This window comes from Polyodon spathula, chromosome 57 (genome assembly GCF_017654505.1).
Source record: "Polyodon spathula isolate WHYD16114869_AA chromosome 57, ASM1765450v1, whole genome shotgun sequence".
NCBI lineage: Eukaryota > Metazoa > Chordata > Actinopteri > Acipenseriformes > Polyodontidae > Polyodon > Polyodon spathula.
In genome coordinates this window covers 488,638-513,637 of record NC_054590.1, presented here as the reverse complement: position 1 = coordinate 513,637, position 25,000 = coordinate 488,638, and the positions used below count along the sequence as shown (strand labels likewise).

Here is a 25,000-nt window from a genome sequence, read left to right as displayed (position 1 = left end):
GTACTGTTTATGGGCATCTGCAGAGCTCTTTTGTAATGTATCCCAAAGAGTTTTCTGTGATAGTTCTCCCTTCTCACTGTGGTATTAATTATCCTCCGAATGGTGTGTAATCAGTTGATCTAAACAGACCGTTGTTTTTAATATTACTATATTAAAAAGACTTACACACACTGTTAGAATTTGTCAAAGTCTCCTTTATTAATGTGTTCACAAATAGTGGTATGTAGATCTGCCACCGTTTAGGTCAATTTGAATAGACCCTTATTGTCACTGATTTAATATACACAAAATTGAACAGCTTGCCAAAAGCAAAATCTTTTGAGGATAATTGCGTCAGAAAAACTGGCTTTTAATGACAAAAAGACACACACTTTATCTAGTATTCACAAACCATATGTTGATGAAGTCTGCAGTACAGCTGCTGTGTCCTGTGAGGTGAATGTTGAGATGCGTCTCTCGTTTCTTTAGAGGGCTCCTGGGAGCCTGGTGATGAGGATGAGCCCACAGAGGGCTCCTTTGAAGGGCACCAGGCCGCTGTGAACTCCATGCAGATATACAACGGGCTGCTCTACACCTGTTCTGGGGACAAGACTGTGCGCGCTTTCGACCTAATAGTGAGTGTTAATGAAGGATTAAGAGGGGAGTGACTGGGGAGGGGCTGATGCAGATCTTTCTAGTGTACCCACTACACTGATCATGAACTGGAAACAACCCTTTTATAGCGGGGGTTTCCTCTATAGCCCCTGCCAGCCAGTCATTTTTCACTGCGGCTGAAAGAACACAAGACTAACGCCATATGAAATAGAGAAGGTACTGCTACTGCCTTTCAGTGTTCTTTCTTTAACTGCTTATTATGGCTGCCATTCATCTCATGGGTGAGAAAGCAGCATTATCACAGAACCTTTTGATAGATGGCATTCTTCAGTTTGTTGGATGACAATGCAGAGAATGAGTTATTTAACTTGCTAGGGGTCAGCACACCTTATGGCTTGTTAACCATCTCAGCTCACTCATCCACCCGGCTGTTGTATGACTATTGAAAGTTTGTATTTAGTGGAAGTGGGGTTGTGGATTGGTTGCTGTAGTGTGAAACTGCTCCTCCAGACCCCACTATGGAAACATGCCATGTCTCCCCCTGAGCTCTCCTCCTGCACAGGCGCCAGTGTGAGCTTGTTGTGTTCTCCCCCTCTCTTAGACTCGGAAGTGTGTCTCCATGTTTGAGGGCCACAGCACCAAAGTGAACTGCCTACTGGTTACCCAGAGTGCTGGGATCCCGGGCAGGCTGTACACCGGCTCCAGCGACCACACCATCCGCTGCTACTCCATCAAGGTAATGTTATGGGCCTCACACAGGGGCAGCAGGAATTCAGATGCTTACAGGTGGTTTCAATGTCCAAGGTCTGTGTATAGAGAATACTGCATTGGGTAGTGTGTGATAAGAAACTGTAATGCCTAACCGAGGGGTTGGATGCAACAAATATCCAAGTATCCCACCCAAGAGTGGGCATTGCATTCTCACTTATCACACACTACCACATGCAGTATTTTTTATAATCTCTGATGAGCAATTTTTTCTCATCTGAGAAGTGAAAGGTACGGTTGGCATTCCTTTCAGTTTGACAGCTGGGGTCCCACCCTGTTGCTGGTGATAATGCACACACGTTTCATGTAACAACCGTCCTGTAAGGAGAAATATCAACTGGATGAGCCCATTTTAAAAAGAAATTGCTCACCAGTTATTATGTTAAATCGTGTCCTTATTGGAATCTATTAGCAACAGATGCAATTAGTGTGGATTTCTCCCTCAATGTCAATGACAAAACCTTTGAAATGTTGAAACGTGTTTTACAGAGACAGATAAAATATGATCATATTTTTGACATGTTTGACATGTTTCAAAGTGTTTGGTGGCTGTCTCCTAAGTGTACTTTCTCTTGCACTCTGTAAGACAGACCTGTCTGAAACAGCAAAAAGTGTACAAGAAATACACTCAACATGATTACAGGTAGCCACTGAACACTTAGAAACATATATTTTAATTGTGTAAAAATAACATTTACCAGTGAAGTACATCATTTAAAAAAATAAATAAATAAAAGTTTTCATAGCCATGAACAACTACACATAGTACACCTTAAGGTCTGAAGGATATAATAATGTGGTATTATATTAGGAGGTGAATGGTGTAGTTTAATGAAAGTTAACCCGTCTCCCCCCCCCATCCCAGACCACAGAGTGTATTGAGCAGTTCTGCCAGCTGGACCGAGTCCTCTGCTTACACAGCCGCTGGAAGATCCTGTTCGCTGGGCTGGCCAATGGCAGCGTGGTCAGCTTCAGTTTGAAGGTGAGCACTCCTCTGCTGAGGGTGGAAGTGTTCCACGTTCAGTGCCCTGTCAGGCGCTGTCCTGCTGTGCTTGCCCTGCGAGACGCTTCCCTCTCACCCCACACTCTCTTGCTCGGTCTGCCCTATGAGACGTTCCCTCACCGCATGCTGTCTTGCTGGGTCTCCCCTGTGAGATACTTCCCTCTCACCCGACACTCTCTTGCTGGGTCTGCCCTGTGAGATGCTCTCCTCACCCCACGCTCTCTTGCTCTGTCCCCAGATGAACAAGCAACTGGATGTGCTTGAATGCCACAATCCGCGGGCAGTGAGCTGCCTAGCCTCGGCTCAGGAGGGGGCGCGCAGGATCCTGCTGGTGGGCTCCTATGACTGCACCATCAGCGTGAGGGACGCCAAGAGCGGCTTGCTGCTGCGCACCCTGGAGGGGCACACCAAGACCGTGCTCTGCATGAAGGTCAGTCGGGACTTCCGAGCCCCTGGCCAAAAACTGCTTCTCAGATTAGGAAAAGGGGCTTGTTAATGCAACTGAATAATGAACTCCCAAGTAGTGTGTATTGTACCTCCAGTAGGCAGTGCTGGGTCCTATGAATCGGCTGCAATTTTATACACGTTTACATTGCGTTAAGTGCTTTACTCATCCCAAAAAATTGAACTTTTCCATTTATCCTTTATAATCGCCATAATTCTAGTCACCAGGGGCTAGTTTTTCAATTTGATTTCAAATGATTTGGATGTTGTAATCCTATATTATATGTTGGAGATTACGTTAAAAAATGGATTTCGTAATCATAATTATCTGTAATCTGGGTAAATGTAATGCAGCATTGATGTATTCTGAAAAAACAGATCAAAACGATCCAGATAAAAGTAATCTGGATCACAATATATAGGATCACTTTCATCCAGATTCCAAGTTTTGACCAGCCCCTGGGCATGGCAGTTTACTCCAGTTTTTAATGAAACAGGATTCTCTGCACATTCAGCTTCATCCTCATTGATTTCCTGTTACTGTAGTGATTCAGTAATGTGGACTCAGACACAGTACAGTACACTTTAACAATGCCACCTTCATGAATACCAGGGCAATCTTGGCACAAGAACAGAACAACCTTTTGACACACTGTTGATATTATAGATCTTCCTCTAAAACAAGTAACATCTTTCCACTGGATTACAGCTGCAAATGGACCGTGCTGACTGCTGTATAGATTAAACTGTTAAACAGTTTTGTTTATTTTCTTTTCTTCTGTAAGTGTTGATTTATATACTGTAAGAGGTGCATGTTGTCTTCCAGGTTGTGAATGACTTGGTGTTCAGTGGATCCAGTGACCAGTCTGTTCACGCGCACAACATCCATGTAAGTGTAAAGTTCATGCCGTTTCCATAGGTATACTTAGTAATGGTTATAGTGGCACTTTGATTTTTATCTAAGTCGCTTGTCTTTTTATCAGCTGCTTATCTTAGGAATTCATTTTTAGCTCTTCCTATCCAACCACAACCACATCCACCTGTATGCAAGAGAACTCCCTGCAACCACATGACCACTAACCGCAGAACCAATCCACCACGTGACGCCAGTTGTTCTCAAATCCAATTGCAGTGATGTAGACATGCCCTGTCTATACTAAAGCTAGTGCAGTGGTCAACAGCATGTACAGGTTAAACCTCTACTCTGTTTATATATGAATGTTTGTTTAAAATATGTAAAACACTTAGAAAGTGCATTTTACTGTGTTTCCTTGTTTTATTAAATGTGCAGTATATGTAATCAATAAGAGGGTCTCTTAATCGCACACTACCTTTTAAGTTTAAAATATCGGATTATAGCCAAATGCAATCTGTAGGAGGCTAGGAGTGTATGATAAGTTTGATGGAGATGGTGCAAAATCAAGGCAATTATTGTTGTGTCAGATGGGCATGATTTATTTTTTCTCAGTTTTTTATATTTAATTATGCATGCTTATTTTACAATTTACCATTATTTAGTGCATTGTATTTGAGACATCCATCCTAAATTATTGTTGTACATTTTAATAGATTTAGTTAAACTAAAGGAAGCTAAACAAGCTGAGAGGTGCTTCTAGCTTTTTTCATTTTGCTGCTTCCAGTTTGCTAATTTCAAAGGCTTTTCTCTTGAAATGCTTTGCAGAAATACAAAGTTCATGGGCAACTCAAAACGGCAGATTTCAGGACATTCCACTACATTGTATTTTGACAAAAATTCGGAACATGTGGAAAACGACGTTAACTGTGTATTGTATAATTTCTTCTATTTAAAACCTGATTTGATCATTGGTGATTATGCACAGTTGGCCCTGTCTTATATAGTAAGAGTGCCCTGTGTCTGGCTCACACTTTCATTCCTACCCAAAGTGGTCTCCAGCAGACACTCTTATACCCGAATGGTATGTACAGCACACTCCCTTCATATCGTTGTAGTTGGGAGCCATAGTTACAAGACTCTATTCTAAGGCAGAACAAAAATAGTAATAGTAATAGCCCCTGTAATAGTACTATGAGGCTAATGGGAGCCAGATTAATGCTGTCTAATAACCTGTTCTGTGGTATAAAGGGCTATTTTATAAAGAGCGAGCATTACAATGATTTGGACAGGTTTCCACAGCCGAGCTGTATGTGGTGATGTAGTTGCCTGTCTTGCTTGTCGTTGACAGACTGGAGAGCTGGTGCGTATCTACAAAGGGCACAGCCACGCCGTCACAGTGGTCAGTATCCTGGGGAAGGTCATGGTGACGGCCTGCCTGGACAAACTAGTGCGGGTCTACGAGCTACAGGTAAAAATGAAACAGAGTCCACTGTCTATAACAAAGCCCTCGGTCCGTTCATATTGTTTTGCATACAGTGTTAACAGTTGATTTTACTTATTTAAGGAGGATGTTGCCTTTTATAAACCCTTGTCGTGATTTTCAAATATATGTTTTGCTTCCTAGACATGTAGATTTTGAGAATGTAATTTATTGCAAGGGCATAATTAGGTGCTACCAACAGTGTAGTAAACATTGCCTACGGCAGTGGATTACAGTGGTGCAATAATGATTTATTGCTTTATGGTATTCTTGTGTTTGCTCCTCAGTGAGTTAATCCACGATCCTCTCTTCTCTTTCAGTCTCATGACCGATTACAAGTTTACGGAGGGCACAAAGACATGGTCATGTGTATGGCAATCCACAAAAGCATGGTGAGTGCTGTGCACGCCGCATTGCATAAAACTAAATGCAATTTGTTTCTAAAGAAATGCTGCAGAATGTAATCCACTGTGTTCCTCACTTTGTGACATGTAATCCACTGTGTTCTCTTCCTTTGTGTTTGTAGATTTACACCGGGTGCTATGATGGGAGTGTCCAAGCCGTGCGGTTAAATCTCATGCAGAACTACCGCTGCTGGGTAAGATCTTATGAGTTCTAAAAGCAGTGCTTTTACTCCCTCTAGACTGCCACACTATTTGTTTTTTGTGTCTGTTTATTGCCCCATGATAAATTTCCTTATTCAGCATTCATTACTGTTTCTGCACTCGTGGGTATTTGGCATACTGAGTAAAGTCACAGACATGTTTCATCTTTGAGGCAGAACCTGAGAGAGAAATTTGCATAATTTTACTTATTTAATGAGTTTCAAATGATTTCAGAATAATTCTGTGGGTCTACAATTAATGTCAGACTAAAGTAAAATGTTCATACTTATCACGAATTTATGATATGAAGGTTGGTTTACCTCAGTAAGAGGAACTTATCTGATGTCTTTAAAATTAAAAAAGGAGTTGACAAATGTAACCCTAGCCAGTGCTTTAAGTGCAGCACAGAGACCAGGGCCACAGGACACTGTTGGAAATGAAAAGGAGGCAAAGGAAAGGAGACACTTTTACCAATCTTACCAATCCGTGTTGCTCATGCACAATCGTTGGGGTCCTTTAAGAGCTGAACTGGAGACCAGTTAGCTGCTAAGAACTAGATGATCATTGATGGGCTGAATGGCCTCCCCTCATTCATACATTTCTTAGTTTTATGTGGGTATCCAGATGTGTTTTAATTTGTCATAGTTTAGGCCTTTGGCATTTACCGTATGTGCACATTGTCCCAAATACCAGTGCAGATCCCAAGTACTCCCCGCACCACAATGACCCCACCCCCCTTTGTTCCCTCGCAGTGGCACGGCTGCTCCCTCATTTTCGGGGTAGCGGATCATCTGAAGCACCACCTCTTGACAGACCACACCAACGCCAATTTCCAGACGCTGAAGTGCCGCTGGAGGAACTGCGACACCTTCTTCACTGCCAGGAATGGGTCCAAGCAGGTGAGACACGGGGTCCGGAGAGAGAGCAGCAGTGAGGACAGCCAGGGGTTGAGAAGAGGGCAGGGAGAGAGAGGAGAGCCAGGAGAGGAGCAGGGGGACCAGAGAGGGTTGCAGGGAGGACAGCCAGGTGGTCCAGAGAAGGGAGCAGGGAGGAGAGCCAGAGGGTCCAGAGACAGGGAGCAGGGGGTCCAGCTAGGAGGTCCAGAGAAGGGGGGGGGGGACAGGGAGGACAGCTAGGGGATAGAGAGCCAAGGCCAAGCAGTACGAGTGACCATTGTAGTAAAGTTTTAACCACATCAGGGCGAGTCATATAGTCACAAAGAAGAGCAAGTAGGATCCAAGCATGAATGTCTGATTTTTATAGGACTTTGAGACAGTGTAGGTGTGTTGTCTTCCCTTTTTTTAAAAGTTGCTTATCTGCTGCTAGGGATATAGTGGAGGTTCCCGCACCCGTGTCATACTTTGTAGTTTGAAATATAAAAATGCTTATCCAATTGGGATTGCATTTAGTTAGGATTTAGTCTTCACCATAATTTATTTATTGAGTATCCTCCCTCATTTATTTCATGGCCACTAGTACTGTACCAATGAGTGTGCATATTAATTAGTGTCCACCAACAACGATGCCAGAATAAGCTGAATGAGCTTTATACTTGAAAGTCAGATAGAACAGAGGTCCACAACCCTTTTCAAAAGCAGTTGGATCTCAGGTTTCTAAGTGGGTTGAATTTACCATCTGTTGGTATCAGCTAACTCGAGTTACATGTATCTAGGGAATTGCTTACCCAGGTGATGATGGTTAGGACAACCGTTTGAGAGCATCAATATCTGGATGTTGGGAGGATCCTGTCCTTTTGCTGGTCCATAGGTCACGCTTCCTTTTTACTTCGAGAGGGCATTGGTTGCAGTGTGTATGCTTTTTGTATTGAAGGGAATGAATATGTACTAACTCTTAGTATGATTGCTCTGTGTTGCAGTTTTTCAAGAAAGGTTGTTTTCTTGTATCCTCAGGATACTCCCAAACACATGCAGAAACATGCTGAAGAAGACAGCAAGCTTGACCCATAAGGAAGTATTTCTCCTCCCATATTGGGAAGCATTGAAAAATCCCAAGGGGGGAAAAAAAAAAAAAACCACAGCCCTCCTTCAATAGTGACGCGAGTGAGGATGAGGCAGAGACGGACCAGCAAGCTGTTACTGCTCAAGGGAGAGGAGGAGGGGAACACCTCATATTCTGCTTCTGCATGGAGCAGTCTGAAATTACTGTCCCCTCTCAAGTGACCTCACCTCAATGATCTTTATTTCCAGTTTTAATTTGTATACAATTTTATGAGCGTTTAAGTGTTTTATTTGGAATATAAAAAAAAAAAAAATCATTTTGTATCCCATTTTTTCCAGTTAATATCAGAGAGCTGGGGGGAAGGGAGAAAAAGCCAAGATGTTTATTAGGGTTTACTAATTTGTCATGTTTCTGCTAATGACGGTACAAATAGACGTTGATGAAACTGAATCCATCTAATAGTCATTTTTCAAAGGTTATAAACCTGTATTTTAATATTTAGGCATTTTATTATGGGAAATACATAGCTGGAAATGGGGGTGGGTGTGTGAATTGGTTCAGTTGAAGTGGTTCATTTGAAAATGAAGAGTACCATTGTGTGTAGCTGTGTCAATCACTAAAACACCCGAACAGCAAACAGAAGCACTCAACAATGTACTGACAAGGACAGTTACACCTTGCTGTTTCAGGAGGATGGTGCTCTCTGCTAGTACATTTGTTTTTAATCTTTTTTGTATTTCTGTAAGTAACTGCTGACCACGCTAAAGGCCAAACCTGTTTCACACATTAAGCCGTGTTCGTTCACAGAGCAGACACAGATGCGGAACAAACAACGGTATCTGACTTTGTGTGTGTATATTTAAGGGAAAGCTGCAGTTACTGACACACTGAAAAAATGCATTTAACTTTAAAGATTTACTGTATGGCATGGAGGGGCGAGTGTACAGTCCTCGGACCTCAGATAGTGATCTGGCAGTTCGGGCAATGTTTTATAGTCTTGAAAGATTGTTGTGTTTTGATTTGTAAGATCTGTAATCGTGTACTAGTTCTGTTTAAGCAATCATTTTGGCACAAAGCTTAGTGCATCACAAAGGCCTTTGTTGCAGGTGGTAAATGGACAGTGAATACTGCATTGAGATTCTTATCTGCTCTTTGCAAATTGTGTCCGTTTACTTCTTCCAAGGGTCTGTAGAAGATTTTTCTAGACCTAGACGCTTCTGACAAGGATTTCTTAGGGATTTAAGAGCACCATTATTCTAGAGCAAGGATGGCCAATCCTGGCCTGGAGGGCCGGTGTCCCTCCAGGTTTTTGTTCCAACTACCCTAAATTACTTAATTCGACCAATTATGTGCTTTTTAGAAGCTTAATTGGCCCAATTAATTAATTTAGGGTACAGTTGGAACAAAAACCAGGTGGACACTGGCCCTCCAGGCCATGATTGGACACCCCTGATCTAGAGGAACCCAGGAGACTCTAAAGAATCTCTTCCGTCCTGTACACTCGCCCCGTAGCTCTTCTAGTGTCAGTCAGCTCATGCAAGCTTTTTACCAAGTTTTTTTTTTTTTTTTCTGGTTTGTATACTTTTTTTTGTTATTTCATTGGAAAAAAATAAAATCGTAAACTGGTTTTGAGTTGCAAAAAAAAGTGGCACAGACTTTTCACACAGTATACTGTTTTTGTTTTGAAAGGAATGGGTTTGTTGCAGTGATGGTACAGAGCAGGGTGAACTATTGTGTGTGTGTGTGTTCCAGTTTTACATGTATTCCTGTTGTGCAGTCTTTTCCATTGATTCTGGAGGCGTAGCTCCGTAAGTACAGAAATGTTAACTACTTGCGTTGGGTGTGAATCCATTGTGTTAGTGTTCTTTTAAAGCCGTCACTTTAAGAGTGTATGTTATTTTATTTGGTAGCTTTTTGAAGCAGTCTGTTGGCATGAAAGAAAGACTAGCGCCAAATACAAAAACTAAATTCTAAAATCCAGTCAATCACTAGGTATACATACAGTGGTTCTCATTGAACACGAAAGATACTGACTGCCAGTTAAACAAAAACATTGGTCTTGTTGTATAACTACATGTATTTTAGTAGTACTGGTTAACACAAGTGGAGGACATACAGAATCTATATGAACTTTTTGTCAACCTTGGTAAATTTATCAAGAAATTAAATGAAAGATGACTTCCACTCTTGGTACAAAGATTGATGTGCACACAAACCAATCCGTTCTGAGTCAAAGGGAACCACTGTAAACTCCAGCCATCCAGAACTGCCCCAGAGGCACCTCATATGAATCGGAGCTTTAGCTCTAGTGGATTTCAATAATTGTGATTTTATTTTCCTGTTGTATTTATGGAAGGTCAGGGTTCAGGCAAACTAAATGTTTCTCTTCGAACATGGTCTTTCTTCAGCTCATCTGAACAGAAGGCAGATCTGCATGTTCTCATTTGCATCATTAAAAATTAACCTTCCTTTTTCGTAATCTAACAGACACGGGGAAACTAAAGAGGCTAACATACACCGTTGATGTCTGATTTTCATCATTTGACCCTTTTATTAATTATTTAAACAGTGCGGTGTTTGGTTCCAGTACCGTCAGATCAGTTGAATTGACACCAGTTCACCACTTGAACTTTCATTATTTGTATTTCTGAATGCGTGTGATCATAAGGTTGTTTTGCAGAGTTGTAGTGAAAGACTTGCAGCAGTGTAATTGGGAGTTTGGTTGCATGTAGTTGTTTTCATGTTGCAGGATACCTTTTCAAGCACAATGGTGGTTCACATGCTGAGCACATCTTACATCTCTACCCCAGTTTTAATAGAGTGCTCTTAACTTGAAAGAGGGTGCTGCAATTGTGAGTCTGTGGTTTGAAAAGGGGAAAAAGTAAAGATAGCAGTAAGGTATACAGGTATTTGAGTTTTTTGTTACTATTTTGAGGGTTTTTGTACTACTTCTTTTTTAGTGATTTTGTTAAGGACTAATATTTCTATACAGGATAGCTCCCTAAGGATCGGCAGGTTTTTTTTGTTTCAGAGTATAAAGATGCTACCATGATGAATATCATGCATTTGTAAGTAGCTTTTAATGCTAGCCATGCTATACACATACACAATTTCCAGAAATAGTGACCTAAAAAAATTAGGTGGTCATTTTTAATGAAACTGAGAAAAAAAACACCTGTGAAATGTTTGATTCTATATGACTTTCTTTTACAGCACAGTCCTGTTTTTTTTTTTTTTCTCTGTATGAAATCAAATAATTTGAAAACAGTACAATATATTCTCCTCTTGCCAGTCTGCTGTATTTTTAGAGGAATCGTGTAGTTTATCTCCTGTTCAACAACATACCTGTTTGAACTGTTGAACTGATTTAAGAAGTGCCAAAGAAACCTTCTACAATGATGTCTAGCATCATACCAAATGCCCATTAAACCCGAATAGACATCCCCCACAGAGACTGGAACTAGAACCTTATTCAAAAATGAACTGCGTTTTCAGTTTGAATGGATTTGTTACTATGCAGCTGACTGGGACACATTTATGTTCCATATATCCAATTAGATGGATGCAGCTGTCCTTTAGTTTTCAGTTGAAGTTACAAAGCTGCAAAGTTGTTGCTGAGATTTTGTTAAGTTGTATCGGCAATAAAACATTTTAAACTTTATTTGCTGTGTTGTGTTTTTCTTATGAAAAAGATGCCTCGCATTTTTATATTTGTAATTTAAAGAACACAAACAACAAAGACCATTTAAAAAATGAGAACAGTCTTAAGGTTATAAAGGAGGCTGTGTGGTCCAGTGGTTGAAGAAAAGGGCTTGTAACCAGGAGGTCCCTGGTTCAAATCCCAGCTCAGCCACTGACTCACTGTGTGACCCTGAGCAAGTCACTTAACCTCTTGTGCTGTCTTTCAGGTGAGATGTAAGTGACTGCAGCTGATTCATTGTTCACACTCCCTAGTCTCTGTAAGTTGCCTTGGATAAAGGCTTGTGCAAAATAAGCAAATATTATTAATTTACAATAGAAATGTGCAAATTAATGTCAAAGGACAGGGGTCTGAGGTGGGAATTTTGCCTACAAGGGACGACCAAAAATGAACTATTTACTGCCTACGCTGCTTCATATGCATTTGCACGAATGGCTTTTGCAACCTTTTTTTTTTCATGTGTATTGAAACCTATGAAGGCCACATTTTGTATAATGCTGCTTGTTATAAAGCATTTTTAATGTGAGCGGCATGTTTAAACAACTCCCATGCATGTTCAGTGCTGTAGGTTGTTTAGCATTATGAGATATGAGCAATATAAAAGATTATACTGTTTAATGATGGATCTTGCATTTTAAAAAAACTACATGCAAAAGGAATAAGTAGGATGAAATAGTTTACCATTTAAAATACCAAATATTGTTCAATAATTTAAGCAAATTACTAGTTTAATAAGTTTTGAAACTTCTATGTAAGCAGTGACAGTGCAGCCATGCTCCAGTAGTGTTTAAGTCAGTCCTAACCAGGCTGGCTTGTGTTGGTTAGAATCTAACATGTTGTGAGGTTGTTATAAAATAAATACATTAAATTCATGGATTCCACAACACCAGAGCAGAGTAAATCTGATCAGTAAGTTTTATTTGATTTAAATGATAAATGCAGTACACTCATTTTGCCATTTTCTTTTTTAAATGAAAAACTTCATAATTCCAACCCAATAACTGATTACATCAACACCAGGGCACTTTTATTTGGGTGTTGGGTCTTGCTATGTGATTGACCCCATGTCATGCTGGGGAATGCTTTGGCCAGAGCTTGCTATTCTGTCCAAGCAATTGAGAACTAAGCTGGTGAATTACGCTGCAGAACATTTCCAACAGGTTTGAAGAAATAGATACAGTAATAATCCTGAAGTCAGGGGGCACCAGACCGCCATATAAACAGAGTGCCTCCCATGGGAGTTAACATTAAATATGTTTGACAGTGTAAAGAGAACAGGTGTTGAGTACTGTCCAAGCGAGGATCTTCATGAAAAAGCATTGGGACTGACAAGCTCAGAAAAAAAGGGTGTAACATTGGGAATTTCTTTAGTAGATTCAGCAATAAGCATGAGAAATTGTAGAAAGAGTTTAGAAAAAGGATGACTGCGTGATAAACAATGTGAAGTGCAGAATGATCCTGTTTAGAGTTCCTGGGTGTGTAATATTCCAGCAATAATACAGGCTTGTGAATTGCAACGCTCGTTTCTTGGTTGGCAAAGCCCTTGATAAGACTGAGAAGGGATTCAGGACTGTCACACTGCACACCACTGCTAGAAGGCTTACAGGCTGGTTGTATTTCCATACACTTTAAGCAATAGTATTTAAATGGCTGCTTGTTATCAATTCATTTGACTTACAGAAGCACTCTACACACAGTGGGGCTTGGATGTATGTCGAGCCTAAGCTAGAATTATACAGCAGCACCAAAAATGTATGTCTAAGCAGATAAGAAATGAGAGTGTACTGCTGCTAGACTGACTGATAAAGGATCAGATATGCTTCGGATAACAAGGAGTTACCTGAAAGGGATGGAAGTCAGTACAGTTTGTATAGGAGCTGAGAGGGAGGGAGTCTGCAGAGATTGGATCTGAAAGGGATGGAAGTCAATACAGTTTGTATAGGAGCTGAGAGGGAGGGAGTCTGCAGAGATTGGATCTGAAAGGGATGGAAGTCAGTAGAGTTTGTACAGGAGCTGAGAGGGAGGGAGTCTGCAGTGAATGGACAGGCCAATTAAGAATTCAATCATTCACCTCAATCTGTGCAAAACTTATAAGGATGCTGTTTCCTGTGTAACTTGAGGGAATTTGGGTGAGGCTGAAGGTACAGCTTTATTTTATTGAAATACCAAGGCAGGTTTCCTTATGTCCTGTGCTATACTGATACTAGAAAAAACGTTAATTATATAGTTACAAGCATTTCGATGTGATGTCAATGTCTTCAAGTTTCTTTTAGCATAAACTACCTGGGGCCAGGGTGAACAGGCTTTTCATATTCAGATCTTTGGAAATTTAAACAAACATTCTTTCTTATGGAAGTCGAGTGTGTTCAGTAAAAACCCTCTGGGGTTAAAGACATCTATTAAAGAAAGCAGAGGAACATTCTTGTGAATAGTATCTCATGTGTGTTATTTGTTTGAGACCTTATTAATGTATTGGTTTCCTTTGCAATAGTCATTTAAAAATCCTGTTATATTAATGAATACATGTCAAGCAGTTTTAGAATATTTCAATATTTGTCCCAGCACTCACACTAATTATTTTAATTAATTATTTCCAGCGATGCCCAGATTCTGATTAACAGTGTGGAGATGGGGTCAGGCCACACATCTAAGAAGCAGGGGAGACTTTGGTCCTTGCTAGGGTGGTTAAAGGAAAGGTTAATTGAGTAACTTGCACAGTGATTAGAGGAGGACTTGGCACACTGGGAGGATGAGGCACAGACTGTGAGGCGGCAGTCTCTTTGGGGGGGATGGCCCCTCTCACACACTGCTCCCTGCAGTCTAGGCGTACATGGTCAGCTGCAGCCACTGCACACAAACAAGAGAGGCAAAACATTACAATTTACTTCACCGGCACTCCAAGAACAAAAGGACACTGGGGGGGGCTAATTCAAATTCATCATTCATCTTCAAATGACATTTTAATTGCATTTCTATACTGCCCTTACTAGTGGAAGATGGTTTGAATCAATCTTCGTGGTTCTGAGGGAGTTTTCATTGTCTCTAAATCTGGTTTTGAGTTTGTTTGGAAAACAGAGCTGGGACTAACAGCCTTCCTCACTCCATTCAATCATGTAACAATGTGGCCTTTCAGTCCCCACACATGGGATTCTTCAGGCAAGCTCAAAGCAGGACCAAGCCAGGTGAAGGCAGACATGCCAAATAAGCTCAGCACCAGGTCAACGTATTTCATCAGTAGCTTCAAATAATAAGGGCTGGTTTCACAGACCCTGATCAGCACTTGTTTTGAACACCTTACCTACATGAGGTAGTCCAAGATTAGTGCTAATTGGGGTCTGTGAAACTGGTCATCAGGTAAGATATTAAGGAGTACCAAAAAGGCCTTATTGTCTGGGAATGGCTGAAAATGTTCCAGTGCTATGGTTGTCTAAATAAAGACAAGATTCACCTCCATGTTATTATAAAATAGAATATATTGCATTTCTTTGAATAAAAAAGGATTTTAAATATGGCTTTCCACGTATACTGTGCAAGCTGTGGATACAAGTCTCGTGACAATTCAGAAGAAACAAAAACTGTCAACAAAACAATTACATATTTTTAAAAAATGCAATGCTGCTGTACTTACAAACCTACCTATAAATGACTGGACCTTGCTTTCTAATAAATGAACAGTGATTATGCACATTGCAGCACCATCATGTCTTCCAAGATATACTTATTCCTTTTCCAGGAACTCTGCAAGGGAGGTACTGATCATGACTTTACTAACCTGTCACAAAATTGAGGTCCACTAGTTTAATTAGAAGTCCCTGGGTGTACTTATTAAGTGATGATATAACCAACAGGTTCCATTTATAGAACACTGATACTAACAGATCCATTGCTATAAATGACCAAGAAAAGCATCAAACACAACCTGTATGTGAAAGTTCTTGAAACATTGTTTGTGTAGAGCAAAAGGAGGGCAACGATCATCAAAATGGACATTTTTAACACGTGCCCTTGCACACTTTTCTCAATCACATCTGGTCATCAACCCCAAATGTGGGAGACACCACCAGAATTGGTACATAAGCTGGAATGACGCCCCTGTGCAATTATTAAATACATTCGAAACCCTGTTGGATTTCCATACACTTTAAGCAATAGTATTTAAATAGCTACTTGTTATCAATTCATTTGACTTACCTCCAGCACAGAGAGCTTGATCACTCCGTCGCCGTCCCTATCAAAGGCCTGGAAAGCTCCTGAAATAAGCTTGAATGAGTCAGAAAAGCAACACAGAAAGGACAGAGCTGCTGGGGCAGACGGCTCACATTGATACCAGCTAACTGGGTTAAAAGTCACCTGATTACAAGTGACTACAGAGAGAGATTACTTTAAAATGTGTGATATTGACAGGGGCAGACAGCTCACATTGATACTGGCTAACTGGGTTCAAAGTCACCTGATTACAAGTGACTGCAGTGAGAGATTACTTTAAAATGTGTGATATTGACAGGGAATCAAATTACATTACAGGGTTAAGAGGAACAGAGATTAATTTCACTGCAGTTGGAAAACATGCAGCATCTGCAGCTGGCATCTGATTTATAGCAATACTACAAAGATATGGCCAGTGAAACTCATTGTAAATGAAAGACAGTTCACCAGTAGTTATGGGATTGGACACAAGTCAATCAGAAGTCTTTGACGCAAGTCTGGAGAAGATGTGTGAACAATTCAAGGCACTCATTATAGTGTGACAGACATTATCAGTACATAAGGGCTTCGAATGAGGACCCAGCGTTTTTGGCCCTTAGTGAAGAGAACTTACTAAACATCCCCTCCAGCCGCACCAGGCAGCAGATGAAACTGTCGAAGTCGATGTTCATCTTCTCGTCCGCGTAGCGCATGGTGATGATGTCATACAGCTGGTTATTGAGACGGAATCCTGAAACGAGGCGGTCAAGAGAGCTCATTTTTAAATGTCATTTTAGTGCAAAACCGCATACTTACATTCAGCAGGAACCACGTGTGGCATTTGTTTAGCTGGTCAGTGTGTGTTTTGCACCCTAGATGGTGCTATGTGTAATTGAGGGACTAACTGAAATACTTCTGTTCACCAGCAGGTGTCACTGCTGAACTCATGTTACTACGGTAGGCCATAAGGGTCAAAGACAAGTTCTTTAGTAAATGTTTAAAATATACTGTATTTAGAACGCGTTCTGTATCAGTGTCGTGTCAGCTAATTGTAGCCTGCCTGGGAATTGTCAGAAACACGTGACCAAAAAGTTTGTGTTCTCATTAAAAAATGAATTGAAAAAAAAAAAACGGTTTAATCCACTGACTTGCAATGCGTGTTTGCGACTGGATTCTTGATCCTTAGGATTTCTTTGCGTCTTCTTAGTCCCCCTCAACCTAACCTACCAATTTACCTATCTGTCAACTAAATCTATATAATAAATAGACTATTCTTTGCTTGGAGAGAGTATAGATGCTTTATATTGCTATAGCAAGACGACCAATAAGAAATACAATATTATTGTTTCTTTATAAATATATAGTATTTGCATGCAGGCCTTTCATTAAGCGTTAGAATTAAAAAACAAACTTTTGTTTATGTGTTTATTTGCTTCACAGTCATATTGTTTGTGGGCAATAAAGCCCTTAAGAATAACTGTTTTTTTTAAGACCAAATTTCTGTTACAGTTACAATGTACGGTTGTAGTTAATGCATACCCCATCAGTGATCATTGAAGTATGCACTGTATTTATTGAACACTGTAACTTAAAGGTAATATTGCATTTTAATATAAAATACCGAGTCAATGACTCCATGACTCTAACCCTTACCTGGAGTGCTGTTCACAGGCTAATCTGTCCAAAATCTAATCTCAATCAAAACAAACAAGATATGTTTGACTGCAATCCGATCAGGGGTTCGCTGTAGAAATAAAATGTAGCCTACTTTTGCCGTAATATTTAGTGGAAAAATGAGTTTATTAAAGTGTACAGCTGAAGGCTCAGTTTGCTTTTGTACGAAACGATCTCTCAGCACTCGGTTTGAGCAGCGCCAGTGTATTTCCATACCTAACTCATGCTTACCTGCATCATTGACAGCATTGCGCATCTCATAGCTGCTGATGGTTCCTGACTGATCAGCATCGTAATGTTTGAAAGTGACCTGAAAGAGGAGGCGTGGTCAGCACGTAGAAAACAAACGAGTTTAACCAGCGCTGGCCAGCAGCTGCTAACATGGTTCAATGTACCTTAGGTTTCCTGAGTTCAATGTGATTGTTATCAATACTGATAGCCTCTATCAAAGCAGAGTTACGAAGGAAGATCAATCGATGACTCACTCGGAATCGGTACATTTTGGGCACATATCTATATTCTTTGCTCTTTTCCAGGAAAATGACAGGAATACAATGTTTTGGAAGAACGTCACCAATCTCTAACAACTCAACAAAAATAAGAGACAACACCAGCCTAGTAGCGGAGCATCAGACCACACTCTCCCACCGCGCCCCCTTGTGGATCGTCTACCCTGCCTGCCACTGCGCCCCCATGTGGCTCGTCTCCCCTGCCTGCCACCTTGCCCCCTTGTGGATCGTCTCTCCTACCTGCCACCTCGCCCCCTTGTGGATCGTCTCCCCTGCCTGCCACCGTGCCCCCTTGTGGCTCGTCTGCCCTACCTGCCACTGCGCCCCCTTGTAGATCGTCTCTCCTACCTGCCACTGCTTGATCTTGTTCCAGAGGTGGCGGAACTCCTGCAGGTTCAGTCTGCCTGTACCGTCAGTCTGAGCACCAGCAGGGTTAAGAAAAACAAACCACTCCACATACCCCACACCACAGTGCTGCTGTTCTATAGCAGTGCTTGTGTATCTGTAAGGGAGGTGCAGTTACAGAACACCCTGCAGTGCTAACAGCATATGCATTGCTGCATGAGTGTTTCCAGACCATGCTCCCTGCTCTTATATATATATATAATCTTTTATTTAACTTAACTGCCCTCAGTCAAACTCACTGTTATATGTAATTATTTACTGTATTCTTTATTTTGCTCTTATTCTACTTTTATCTTATTTGCTACAAATTTTATTGTACCTTATAACTGCTCTTATCTGTAATGTTATATTTTATAATGTGACACTTTGTACTGTGATATTTTGTAACAATTGTAAGTCGCCCTGGATAAGGGTGTCTGGTAAGAAATAAATAAATCAATCAATAATAATAATAATAATAATAATAATAATAATGTTAACGTAACATTATTCAGCAGGTTTCATTCGACTTTATGAAGCAAAATGAGTTAATTCTATAGTGATGCAAAACTTTTGGCCATAGCTATTTGCTAAATAATGTATTGTCTTTGACCATATGGATTTGTGCAGGTTTATGGCTTTCCTCTGTAGCACTTTATCTCAGGGTAGGACTGCGGATACATCCATGAGCGCGATCATGCTCCTGCAGGACTCCAGGCTGAACCCATCTGTCTTCAGGTCCTTGTCTGAAAGAAGGGACACACATTGAAACACAGAACAAGCACTGGAGGCACAGTCCCCTGCATGCAGGTAGCAGATCAACTCTACCCACCTACTACAAAGAAATCTAGTGTTATAATCAAGTCATTTAATTTTCAGGTATATTAATAATTTGTTGACTTACGCTTCGAAACAACCCTGTTGAGCACATTCTTCAGTTCGTGAGCCATGATCTGCATGTCCTGTAAAGAGGGAGCAGTGTGGGTGAGCTGAGCAGGCAGGCTGGTGCTGCGGGATAACGGGGTGCACTGGGGAGGCTGTTCACAGGAGAATGGGGTGCACAGGGGAGAATGTTCACAGGAGAATGGGATGCACTAGTGAGGCTATTCTGGGAGAATGGGGTCATTGGGGAGACTGTTCACAGGAGAATGGGGTTCACTGGGGAGGCTGTTCTACGAGAATGGGATGCACTGGGAAGGCTGTCCTCAGGAGAATTGGGTGCACTGGGGAGGCTGTCCTCAGGAGAATGGGGTGCACTGGGGAGGCTGTTCTCAGGAGAATGGGGTGCACTTGGGAGGCTGTTCTATGAGAATGGGGTGCACTGGGGAGGCTGTTCTCAGGAGAATGGGGTGCACTGGGGAGGCTGTTCTATGAGAATGGGGTGCACTTGGGAGGCTGTTCTATGAGAATGGGATGCACTGGGGATTCTGTCCTCAGGAGAATGGGGTGCACTGGGGAGGCTGTTCACAGGAGAATGGGGTGCACTGGGGAGGCTGTTCTATGAGAATGGGGTGCACTTGGGAGGCTGTTCTATGAGAATGGGATGCACTGGGGAGGCTGTTCACAGGAGAATGGGGTGCACTGGGGAGGCTGTTCTATGAGAATGGGGTGCACTTGGGAGGCTGTTCTATGAGAATGGGATGCACTGGGGATTCTGTCCTCAGGAGAATGGGGTGCACTGGGGAGGCTGTTCACAGGAGAATGGGGTGCACTGGGAGGCTGTTCTGTGAAAATGGGGTGCACTGGGGAGGCTTTCCTCAGGAGAATGGGGTGCACTGGGGAGGCTGTTCTATGAGAATGGGATGCACTGGGGAGGCTGTCCTCAGGAGAATGGGGTGCACTGGGGAGGCTGTTCTGTGAAAATGGGGTGCACTGGGGAGGCTTTCCTCAGGAGAATGGGGTGCACTGGGGAGGCTGTTTATGAGGAGAATGGGGTGCACTGTGGAGACTGTCCTCAGGAGAATGGGGTACACTGCGGATGCTGTTCTGGGAGATGGCTGTAGAGCTACGCATGTTCACCATTACTGCCAGAATAATGCTTCATCTTGCGCGTGCAAAATATGGCTTTGGGGAGGGAAAGCATACCTGATAAAATATAAACTTGGTTCTCTTTTAATTTCCTTTTTTCTCATGTAAAGCTTTGGCCAAAGGTTTTGCATCACCCTATAGAATGAGCTAATTTTGCTTCATAAAGTCGAATTAAACCTGGTGATTAAAATTACATTATCATATTGAATTATATACCGCTTTGTAGTTTTCTATTTACTTAACGAAATACTGATACATTTAAAAATGTGACATTTTGAATTCTAGCATGAAATGCTGGCTTCTGGTAGACTTAATTTTATAGTTTCTTTGATTACATGATCTAAATGATCTAAAGATCTAAATTGTGTTCATATATTAGATATATAATTTTTTTTTAGAATTATGCCTCAATCCTACAATTCCAAGTGATGCAAACCTTTTGTCCATAGCTGACAGTGTAAGAGCAAGCTGCAGGGCCTGGCTTGCTTTGAAGTAGCTGCATGGAGGGGAGATTGTTACACTGTTCTGTTTTTGCACAGAACAAGACAGGCTTTTTATAGAACAGACCTCTCAGATACATGCAATGCAATATTACATTTCTCACCTGGGTTTTCCTATTATAACCCCTTTGGTCACAATTTGATTTTTTTTGTTTTTTATCAAAGGTTTTTGGCAATTATGCATTATAAAGTAACGAAGAGTATAAAGTTGAGAAGAAAAGAAAATGTCAAAGTATTCCACAAGATGTTCTTGATCTTTGAAAAATCTATTTGATTTAAATGTCTTAATTAAACTCACACACACAAAAGCACACAAAGGAAGTAGAGTAGTAAGGACCTCACTGGAAACAGGACTGTCACCTAGCCTGTGTAAATAATAGGCATTTTTAATATACTGTTGTAATGATCCTTTATTGATTGGTTATTGTACCTTTAAGTAGCGTATATAGTTCCCTTGCGCCACCTACTGGGCTGTACTGTGTGGAATATCTCCAGCTGCGAGGAGGGTGGAGAGCTGTGCAGACATGCCTCGGATGTATCTGGAGTTGCGTGGGTTAACAAGCGGGGTAAATAATAAAAACACCTGACTCTGTGACCTGTACGGACGAAGCTAGGCTATGTACTGTCTAAAGCATTTGACTGCGAAAATAACTGGACTCTTTATTGCCTCCTACCAGGATTAACATCAAACCAGCCAGCCCAGTGTTACACTATTAAATAATGTAAATAAATACATACAATTAATTAATAAATACATAAAACTTCACTTATTTTTCAAAGGAAAAACCCCTGAACCATTGCAGATACATAGATATTGTCTGCTAACAACTAAACAGACTGCATACTGTATAGGTATTGGGGTCTCTTGTATTTTTTCTTCTGGGCTGATTAATTTATTTACCCCCTAATGAATACAGTACAATAGAAATACAGTGGAAAGAGGTGTGTGAAAAAGTTGACTTAAGGCTGACTGTATGTATCTGTTTAAATCGTTACAATAGTCACCATTATTCAAAACCTCAAGGAGAGATCTCATAAACACGAGTTAGCTTTAAAATTGATTGGGCTCCATTCTGACCGCTTGTACAATTACAATCTCCTTACTGTTTGACATTTCTGATAAAATATCATATAATATTAATTGGTTCATACTTCAGTCGTGCGATCACTGGGAAATGTGATAGTTGTGCGATGAAACCACATAGAGTATAGATTGCCAGACAGTCGCAGGACTAGAGACATGTGAACGATCAAAGTATGAACTACTGCTCTATATTTTTCCCCTTGGTTCTTCAAAAGAACAGGAAATCTAGAACAGACCCACGATTCCGGGATGTCTATTAATCAATATCAGTAAAAACCTGGTAAGTAGTGTAGCCTGGGTAAAGTTACAGCAGAATAGTTTTATAGTGCAGCGTCCTTTAAGGGGGAGGGACGTGTGGGAAGAAATAAAAACAAAATGGAGTCAGCCATGCAGTCAGCCTAAAACATAGTACCATTTTATTTAGTACTAAAGAAATAAGTACACAATTTATTTCTTGTATTTTTGGAATTTAGGTTATAGACGCTATACTGTAGAGCCTGATCTAATGCAAGTGGGGAGTTAGGACACAGTATACTTGTGTGGAACTCGATGTTGTTTCGTATTGTAATGACTTCAGTTGCCGTATTCGCGCAGCTATACTGTTAAATCTAAAGAAAGAAAAAAGAAAGAAAACCAAAACGCAGCATTTGAAGATACCGAATGGCAGCACCGGATAGCAACCCAAGTGACCTGGCAAAGCTTGGTGTTTCCTCCGGTAACGAGGGAATTGCAGTTTACGAAGACGGGAGTTTCCCTGCGTGAAAGGCGAAGCGGCATTTTCCAGCCTCCACGCACAGGCCACGCACAGGCCCGCTACGTTGTTTTTTTTTTTACTCTAGTAAAACACTTACGTGTTTATATATATACCGGTATATATTTATAAGAGTACTGTTCTGTTTGTTTTGACTCTCGTTTTACATACAGCTGTATTATAGCAATTTATAATATAAATGTATTAGGTTTGCTTTTGAACTAGTCATAGGGGAAAGTAACCCGGTTTCATTTGTAAGCAAACGGTTAATTAATATAACTTACCGTTTAGTTTTGAAGGCAGCATAAGTTTCCTTTGCCCTTAGAGGGTATTAAATAGTTTACTTTCATTTGTTTTTTTTCTGTCTTAGACTTTGCAGTGGGTGTGTATTGTTTATAATTGCAATTTAACGCGCTACCGGGTATGGTATTTAATTGGTGCATTTTCTACATTCATGCACATGAACTGTAGGGAACTCATTATTTCCATTAATTGTGCAGTAAACCTTGAAGGGTGGGGAACCCTATCTATTTGCTTTACAGTACTGTGTCGTCTTCTTTATTTATAGTCCTAGAGCAGTGGTTAAATATAACCTATCTTTGCTTTGGGTGGAGGCATCGCCATAAATAGAAATTATGTCTAGCCTCCAGGTACATCTGCTACAGCCCAGTCTAACCTGACCCCTGCAGCACTCTTCCTCTAGTGGGCATAAGAAACACCTTGCTGCTTCTGTGTGGCACTTCTTACTGATGTATTTCTTACACCCTTTAAAGACTGTTTAAAGTGGTTTTGAATTGGTCTGGAATCAGTCTGTGTCCAGATACTCTGAAGGGACGGGGCTGATTGGAAAGGCTGCTCCCGTTACTCACATCTCCTGCGATCTGCTGGAAAATACTCCTGAACTGCTTGTCCTCTTCACTCTCCTCTCCAGCAGAGGCAGGGGTCGGCTGTGGAATACCAGTACAGACATTAGAACTCCAGTGGCAATCTGCACTGTGCCAGGTACCTAATTTAAGAGGCTTTCACCTTGCTTATACCGTGCAGGCTGGTTACATAACATGCACGCAAACAGCAACGGTGTAGAAAGGGTATTCACGGCAGAGAGAGAGAGAGAGAGGTTAAGCATTGGAATATGATGGGGAGAGCCGCATGAGGCGGTTCAATGTGATTTGCATTTGCTTCAATTCCAGCATCTATTCCTTGAAGGATGTTGTAAGCAGCTGATCAGAGCTTCATCATTGCAAGGGCCTGCTGGAATTCTTGAATCCTGTGAGAAGCTCTTAAAGCTACAGCAGCAGCATTGCCTTTTATGGAAGCTGTGGATGAGATCATGTGCAGCTCTCTTGCTCTCTCTCTCTCTCCAAAACCTTTTGTTCACCAGCATTGTTCAGTTGCCACATTTTAACTTCCCTTTACTGTTGAGTTATTGTGCTGTACTCCTCTGGGATTGACCTTGTTGCATTCACTATGTTTTAACATATTTTGCCATGCTTTTACCAAGATTTACTACACACTTTGATAAAGAATGGCAGCACCATAAAGTTTTTGCAAACCCCATGCCAACTTGCGTAGCCACAGGCCATACCCCATGCCTGCTTACAAGAAATAAGAGCTAATGAACCAATTGCAAATATGCAAGCCGATAAACAGACTGCCTTCATCACCGGCTATCGAGGGAGGAGAGATCCAGAGAACTAACCCTTGGGGCTAGAGGATCCTTTCAGTAAAGAGCAGCCAGTGTAATTGGAATGCCATTATTATACTGTCTTTACTATGTCATGGTGTTTACAATCATTCACAGTGGTTCTGGTTCTGGCTTTCCAATATTCACTTGAAAATTGTTCTCTGAATCTCCATTTACCTGCTTTGAGCTTGTCTGGAGAATCCTAAGTGCCAAGCCTGAACAGCCCTCCTAATGCCCCACCTGCTCTCTTGTCTACTCAATATGGGAGCAACTCAGTGTTTCTAAGAACAATAAGATAGTAAGGGAAATATAAAAAAAGTAAATTCAAATGACATTTGAAGCCACTTAAGGCAGGAGGAGGGATGTATTCCATGCTTTCACCTACATCATGAAGCCAGTTTGTGAAATCTCCCTACCTACCCACCGCCAGTGCCATCTGCAGTCTATAGTCCAGTCTGCAACTGGGAATTGCACATAGCTCAAAGATTGACAATATTTCACAGATCTTTGTCTAATTCCCATTTCCGCAGTGGTGGTATTTCTTTGACAGCCTTCCATTCTGCTGATATACTTGTAATGGCATGCAATGTTCATCAGGTAGCTTCCTCCAACAGAGAAGTGAGTTGGAGACAATAACAGTTCAACCAGGTTTGATCTCGGTCTGTTGCTGATTTCAGTGTAATTGGATCTAGTGTCCAGAGTAGACAGTTAAACATTGATCCGGTGGGCAGCCCCTCCAAATAAGCATGCTTCTGAATCTTCTACCACACATCCACATGACACTCACACTGC

At 41.2% G+C, this 25,000-nt stretch overlaps 2 protein-coding genes across 2 annotated transcripts; one reads left to right on the top strand and one right to left on the bottom strand.

Annotated features, from left to right (window-relative positions):
- The first annotated feature begins 438 nt into the window (after positions 1-438).
- Positions 439-7,756, top strand: LOC121307620 (zinc finger protein 106-like). The gene is made up of 10 exons (XM_041239839.1): positions 439-614; positions 1,196-1,330; positions 2,228-2,344; positions 2,604-2,795; positions 3,636-3,698; positions 5,014-5,133; positions 5,466-5,537; positions 5,672-5,743; positions 6,503-6,649; positions 7,661-7,756. Exons 1-10 carry the CDS (start codon positions 546-548, stop codon positions 7,715-7,717), a joined length of 1,044 nt encoding a protein of 347 aa, XP_041095773.1. The 5' UTR covers positions 439-545; the 3' UTR covers positions 7,718-7,756.
- Positions 7,757-12,309: 4,553 nt separating this feature from the next.
- On the bottom strand, positions 12,310-24,983 carry LOC121307623 (calpain-3-like). The gene is made up of 8 exons (XM_041239842.1): positions 23,394-24,983; positions 19,066-19,123; positions 18,843-18,907; positions 18,126-18,194; positions 17,500-17,578; positions 16,229-16,345; positions 15,601-15,659; positions 12,310-14,256 (listed from the first exon to the last, which is right to left on the bottom strand). The coding sequence occupies exons 2-8, from the start codon at positions 19,118-19,120 to the stop codon at positions 14,230-14,232; spliced, it is 471 nt and encodes a 156-aa protein (XP_041095776.1). The 5' UTR covers positions 19,121-19,123; positions 23,394-24,983; the 3' UTR covers positions 12,310-14,229.
- Positions 24,984-25,000: the final 17 nt, after the last annotated feature.